This window comes from Nematolebias whitei, chromosome 2 (genome assembly GCF_014905685.2).
Source record: "Nematolebias whitei isolate Nwh7 chromosome 2, NemWhi1, whole genome shotgun sequence".
NCBI classification, from domain to species: Eukaryota; Metazoa; Chordata; class Actinopteri; order Cyprinodontiformes; family Rivulidae; genus Nematolebias; species Nematolebias whitei.
This window is the reverse complement of record NC_056499.1, coordinates 16,978,842-16,985,722: the sequence shown is the minus strand read 5'-3', so window position 1 is coordinate 16,985,722 and position 6,881 is coordinate 16,978,842. Positions and strand designations below refer to the sequence as shown.

Here is a 6,881-nt window from a genome sequence, read left to right as displayed (position 1 = left end):
TCCTGTGACTGATCTGAGTCTGATCATCTGGACCATCCCCTGACAACTTTTTTTTTTTTTTTCCCCTTGGGAACCTCTAAACAAGAACCGCGCGCGTGAAGGTGTCTCCGTGGTCCTCCGCATGATAATGAGGCTCACCTTGGTTGGGCTGTCCTGGCACTGATGTTCCGGGGTACCAGCCGGGCCGGGTCCCCCAAGTTCCTGTCTGACCGTTGAGCATTCTCAGCTTGTCATACATGCCATCTGCGCCCATCTGTTGCTTTTCACTCGCCAGGTTGCGGAGGACTCTGTTTATTGATGACACCTGAATGACAAACCACATGAGTGTTCATTATTATTATTATTATTATTATTATTATTATTATCATTGTTATTATAATAATAATAATTATTATTTAAAGCGTGAATATTGAAGAGTAAAAGCCTTGAAAAAGTCATCAAGGATCGATCTTCCCTCCCAAAAAGAATCATGCGTATAATAAGACTGAATGGTTGGATGCGCATCTCCTTTTCCTCTGCATGAGAGCAAATCAAATCACGCGCACAACTGCGCACTTACACTGGGGATGTTGTCGTTGGTGCAGATCCCCTCCGACAGGAGCCGGTCGCGGATCTCCCAGGCGAAGATCGACGGACACTCCCGCTTGTACTGCGCGATTTTGGCGACCACCTCCGGAGTGGCGACCCTCGGTTTGCTGCCGCCTATCGCCCTGGGCCTTATGGAGCCGGTCTCATAATATCTGCCCAAGATCTTGCTCACGCAGCCGTTGGACACCTGGGCGGAAAACAAAAGACACAAATCACATACATTATTTATGACTATTGGCGGAATTTCTAAGATGGCTCAAATAAGTTTCACCTTTTCACTATCCAGCACTTGGACTTCATCATGGGTCTATAAACACAGAAAATATGCCTTCAATTGTTTATTAGGCATTTTTCCTCCTACATAGCAGGTAGATTATTTGCCCTTTCCTGCCAGTTTAATTACATTTACAGATTATAGTTTATAGTACTCGTGCTGCCTCGAAACAGTCAGAAAATCAAGCAAGGACAAGGGTTGCGTCACTTGTTTCTGATCCATGCGTCCATTATCGGACTGTAGAAAACAGTCCAATTTTTTTTTTTTTTTTTTTTTTTTTTTATGGTTTTAAAAACAAAGTATATGAATGTAGCTGTCACCTGCAGTATCCTGGAAATGTCGCAGGGTCGAGCACCGCTGTGAGCAAGTTCTACTATTTTCTGCCTGGTGGAATCCGGCAGCGGTCTGCCATTAACAAACACACCGCCGAGCTGGTTCACGCCACTGTGACCTGCGTGGAGACAAAAGCGCCGGAGTCATCACACCACAGCCCAGCAGCGGGGAAACAAAAGCAGCAACAACAACAAAAGTGATTTCTTATAGGCTGTAATGGTGAGCAGGATGGATTAAAGCGTTCAGGAGCAACTCGAGTTAAAGATGCAACAAAAGCGCAATAAAGTTCCACTCTGATGTGCTCCGAGCATCCTCTGAAGACAAACACTGCACTTCTTTAGCATGCACAACATGGATTTAAAGGACACACATACAAAGCCTCTTTATAACCTCATAATAATTTGTGCAGGATCTTCTGCTCCGAGAATAAGCCACTAACCTTTCATCAAACCCGCACACTTTGGTGTTAAAGCCCTGGCACCGTTATCCATCCCCTGACCAAGACCAGCTCACCTCATAAAACTCTCATCCAAATACAGTTACACAAAAGAGCCGACTGAAAACACGTCAAAATGAGCGTTTCGTTAAGATACATCCCTTTGTAGAAAAGTGACATTAAATCCTTGCTGTGAAATCTCAAAACGCGCAACAAAGACGCACAAATAGAGCAATAATCATCAGGGCATCAGCGCCAAAGTAGCTATTTTTAGAACTGCTTATTGTCTAAAAATGATTGCATTTCGCAAATTGTCCCTAAATTGCTGCATGGCATCTTTGTGAAGCAGAGAATAAGCCCGCAAACCTGAAGCCAAATGGGAGAGCTGACTCCCCGGAGTGCCTGCGCTGCGCTCTGTGTGTCCGCTGCGCTGCCGCCCGCTACATTGACTCCAGGAGCAGAGGCTCCTTAGCAATAAATAAGCTCCAAATATAGAAGAGGGGGAAAATATGATGAGCCTGCCTGACATTTGTCTTTAAAATAAAGCTAGCCGCACGTCAAGTTTGAGCTTAATTTCTGGAAATGGGCGGAAGTCGCCTCGGATCATGCATGGGAGGCTAATTGAAAAGATCAGTTGGAGCACTTGTGGCAGGCATGTCACTTCCTGACACCGCTCCGCTCCTCAACATCGCATCGTCACGACAAATAGTAGCATGATAAAACGACCCTTTCTGTCTGCATTTGGATATCACTCAGACTAAATTGGACGCTACTCGTTTACCCTCCGAGGGAGACTTCGTTTTAAGGTGGCCGGAGGGGGGGGGGGGGGGGGGGGGGGGTTGGCTTGCGCGGTCACACAAACGAGGGGGCGCCGGGATTTTAAACACATTAAAAGTGACCCCCCCCCCCCCCCCCCCCCCCCTCTCTCCCTCCTCCTTGTTTGTATTTGACAACAAACGCTCACAGCCACTGCGGTCCTGTTGTGTGGAGTCGGTGGGTGTCTCTACCCCGAAATGTGTTGGACTTTATTTATTTTCAACAAATAAAAGCAAACTCTTTTACACGTCACTGATCATAAACTTGTTTAACCGAGCAGCAGATGCAACCCCCCCCCCCCCCCCCCCCCCCCCCCCCCCCAAAAAAAAAAAGTGTAATAATCTTCTAGCGTGGATCTGATTGATAGAAAATCCAACATCATCCCTCTTTGCTTTTGGTAATTCCAGGATTAAGGGGAATTAATAGACTTCTTACGCGGGGAAAATTGGCCTGCTCTTCCACCTCCTGATTTACAACCATATAAATCCTCTGGATCAATAAAACCCTCACATAAAATAAAATACATTAATTTATTATTATTATTTTTCTCCAAATTAAGAGGTTAAGTCTTCATCATCAATTCCCTCAAGTGGCCAAGAGAGTGTCCCTGGCCCCGCTGGCGCTGATTACGCGCCTTGTATTCTATTGCAAGTGGACTAATAGGAAAACATATGGTGTCAATTTGGACGCTCCCCACCATATACACCCAGGAGTTATCAGCACAAAGGCCGGCGAGGCCGTCCGCGACCTTTAGACAACCCAAAGGGCCGGGCCCAGTCAAATCTCCGCGGCAGACATGACGCGCCAAAGCCAGGGGAGCATCCTTATTAACATGAACCCGCAGCAGCGCAGGAGCGCGCAGGACTGAGTACAGCGACAGAATCTCCCCCCCCCCCCCCCCCCACCACCACCACCATCAGCCCCACAACAGACACAAAATGCGCACACAAGTTCGAAGCCACCTGCAGTTAGTTTGACCCCCCACCCACCCCCCTCCACGTGGATCCCACCTCTCTACAATAAAATGCAATCCAACTCACGTGACTCCAACGTTGGATTCAAACATGTTTGATGAGTACAGCACGCGCACGCACGCACACACACGCACACACGTCATCAAGGTAATGAGAGAAAATCATTCCACACACCTTCATCACAGATGTCAAACACCTCTTGTCCAGCAGCAAGAGAGAAAACGTTCATGAGTTTCAGCACCAGCAGAAGAAGACTTTCAGACAACTTCATCTTTTTGATTTTATTTGAATTCACATGTATCTCTCAGAGCAGAAGCTGTTTATCCTTATTTTAGTTATAGAGTTAGTGCTGTCTGTGCTGCAGGAAAATAAGGACTGATCTACATGAGACATCATTGCTCTTCCTCCGTGTTTTATCATTATTATTTTTCTCTTCCTCCCTGCTCAGGACTCCTCTCATCTCGTATGCAGCCTGGCAGCAGCTCTAACGCTAATGCAGACGGCTGTGCAATTATTTAATACCAACTCAAGCAGAAACCAAATTCTCCCTCTCCATCCAACCCCCTCTATTCGCCCACCTCCCCCTCTCTTTTACTCTCTCTCTCTCTCTGTCTGGAGAAGCACAACGTGTGATTAACTTGTTCAGTAATAACTTGCCTATTCCTATCATTGCAAATAATAATAATAAATTAACAGCAATCAAACGGCCATGAAATATTAATAAAGCCACACCTTCCCTACTACCTCCAAAGGTCATGCATTAGTTCACCCTTTGTCACGTGTGTTTATTTAAAGTGCCTTAAAGTAGTTCTGCTGTGACAACCAGTGCAAATAAATATGAATTTTTTAATAAACATAGGAGCGTTGCGTTCAATAACCACATCAGAAGCTGCGATATTTCACAATCGAAGTGGAGAAATGAAAACGACTTACTGTTCTGCATCATTGAGGCTACTCCAGACTCCCACGTGGCTTGGTTGTGGTATTCTGAGCATCACAGAAAAATAACAAAACTCGTTAGCAGCAAATCAGAAATCAGATTTATTTTTCTTGTGTTTGTGTGTGTGTGTCGTTTGAAAACTTTGCAGCATTTCCTTTCAAATTACACACGTTGCTCATCTCGTCCGAGTTGCTTTTTATTTAATCTGCTTCTATGATAGATGCACAGTGAATTTTAACATCCTCAGTGTAAGATATGTGGATTTTAATTAAACTTGCCTGGAAGCAGAGTTGACTGTCCACTCTCTAACAATTTAGTCAATCATCTGCCGTTTGCACTACTTAATGTCTCCCTATAGGACAAAGCAAAACAACACATTAGCACAGCCATACCTATTCCACTAAAAGTCTAGATTATTATTTTCTTTTAATTATTTTAGCCTAAATTAACAATTAACCTAAATGTTGCCAAGCAAACGCGTTATAAATGACGCGGAAGGATATTCATGCGAGGTCTTTTTTTACAAAAGCACCTGTCAAAATAAACTCGAACTCTTGTAAAGCTGCGTTCCTTTCAAGATGTTTTGTTTTATTTCAACCAAAGAAATCGGCTCTCATCACCCCAGTGAGAGGCCACTTTCCCCCCCCATTTTTATTTTTGTAACGGAAAAACCTCGATATCCCTCCGCTTGTGGAAGTTGTACAGTGACACACGTTGTCCACCTCGCCTCAGTGCTCTGCAAAAGTGCAGAGCAGGAGGGGGTACAAAGCAAGTGTACAAAGCCTGCATCCAACAGTCCCCCCCACCTTACACCCCCCCCCCACACACACACACACGCACACACATTTCCCCTGCCTCAGTACCTCAAATTCGGGGTGAAAACTCGGCCTCCGCGACCAGAAACACGCAGCTTCTCCACTAAACACACCAACAAGTTCAGATGAATACAAAGAGCCGGAGGCATGTATCCACCCCCTCCGGGACCATTCACACACACACACACACACACACACACAAACACACACACACACTCAGTCTCTTCTTACACACACACGGCCGTGACCCCGCTGCCGCTGGTGCGTAAAAGTAGGTTTTGTTCTGCTCAGCTTTTATAAACAGAAAAAAATAAATTAAAAGGAGAAAAAAAAAAAAACGGAATTTCTCGTTCTAAATATTTGGTGCTTGTTTGGTGCTGCTGGTGCGGGTTGTAAAGCGGGTTTAAAGACACAACAGCGCAGTGGGGAGCTCAATTGGAAAAGACAAATGCGCTAAAGAAGCTATTGAAAAGGAGGGGACAGATAAAAAAAAAGGGGGCCATGGGAGGGAGAGAAGTCTGAAGTTTTCATTTTCTCCCTCTTCCGTGGAAAAAAAAATCTGGGCTGTGCAGAGCAAACTATGGCCTGATATGTCCCACAGAATTGCGTTCACTTCGGAATCACGTTTATTTTATTTGCTTATTTATTTATTTTCATGTTGGAACAAAAATGCTCGGTCAGATTCCTTCACACAGGCCTCCTCTCATGTCTGCCTTTAAACCTTCAAAGCTAACTCAGACTTGAAACGTTTAGATTTAATGTAATCTAGTTAAAATAAATTTGGATGTATGTGTTTTTAAATAAAATAGTTCCACTCGGGTGCGTAAAGACGCATGCAGCTGTCAGGAGCCGCGCCAGCAGTTAATCAGTTATCCGAAGGTCGAGAGCTCAAACTTTGTTGTTCCTCAGCTCAACTACCATCTAATCTGCACTCCTTTCCTGTAATAATCCAGATTACAATTTATACAGGCTGTCAGAGAAAATAGTTTTCCTTTTTAAAAAAAATATCCATATGGTGTAATATTTGACATAAAAAAATACAATGTGACATAAAGCCGACTTCTTTATTTTATTTTTAAATGTACGATGATAAAGTACAGATTATGATAAAATTGTTGCATCTGCTGTATTAAATTATGTTTTAATAGCATGCACTTTTATATTTACTTTAATATTTCATATTCCCTGCAGTTTCAGACTAAATGACAACAACCTGACAGCTGCAGCATAAAATCTGTTCAGGTCACTTAGAGCTCCTGAAACGGCTTAGAAATAAAAGGTAAATTTTATATTTTTTATTATTTTAAAAGGGCCTTCTTCCTGCCTCGTGGATCTTTCCCTCCTAAAGAAGGCGCTTGGGTGACTCGGCTGCATGAATCAATCTGACACCTTTCCTCAACGGGTCAATGCGCTCCATTCTCCACGATGATCGGCGGCCTGGCCTAACGTGACTCGTGTTTTTTCTTCTTCTTCTTCTTCTTCTTCTTCTCTATGCTGTCATAAATAAGAGGCAACGCTTTCCGCGGGGCCTCAAACTGAGGAGATAAAACCGACAGAGGCGCTAAAGGCTGTTCGCACTTCCAGTCCAAGCGATAAAACACTCACCACTTATCCAGACTGCAGCCCCAAAATCAACATTCAACAACAAGAACAAGAACAATAATAATAATAATAATAATAATAATAATAATAATAATAATAATAA

The 6,881-nt window shown here is 43.9% G+C and overlaps 1 protein-coding gene across 5 annotated transcripts in view; it reads right to left on the bottom strand.

Moving 5' to 3' along the window:
- The window catches only part of pax6b (paired box 6b), a 14,782-nt gene that overhangs the window by 7,727 nt on the left and 174 nt on the right, over window positions 1-6,881 (bottom strand). The window contains exons 2-7 of one of the 5 annotated variants that reach the window (XM_037690576.1): window positions 4,355-4,408; window positions 3,596-3,625; window positions 1,183-1,313; window positions 860-895; window positions 560-775; window positions 139-304 (exon numbers count right to left, since the gene is read on the bottom strand). In XM_037690576.1, the coding sequence (XP_037546504.1) occupies window positions 139-304; window positions 560-775; window positions 860-895; window positions 1,183-1,313; window positions 3,596-3,625; window positions 4,355-4,408 (633 nt within the window). Of the gene's footprint in view, window positions 1-138; window positions 305-559; window positions 776-859; window positions 896-1,182; window positions 1,314-1,997; window positions 2,226-3,595; window positions 3,626-4,354; window positions 4,409-6,881 lie in introns of those variants that run through there. The other 4 variants (XM_037690562.1, XM_037690550.1, XM_037690570.1 and 1 more) reach the window with 4 other exon arrangements.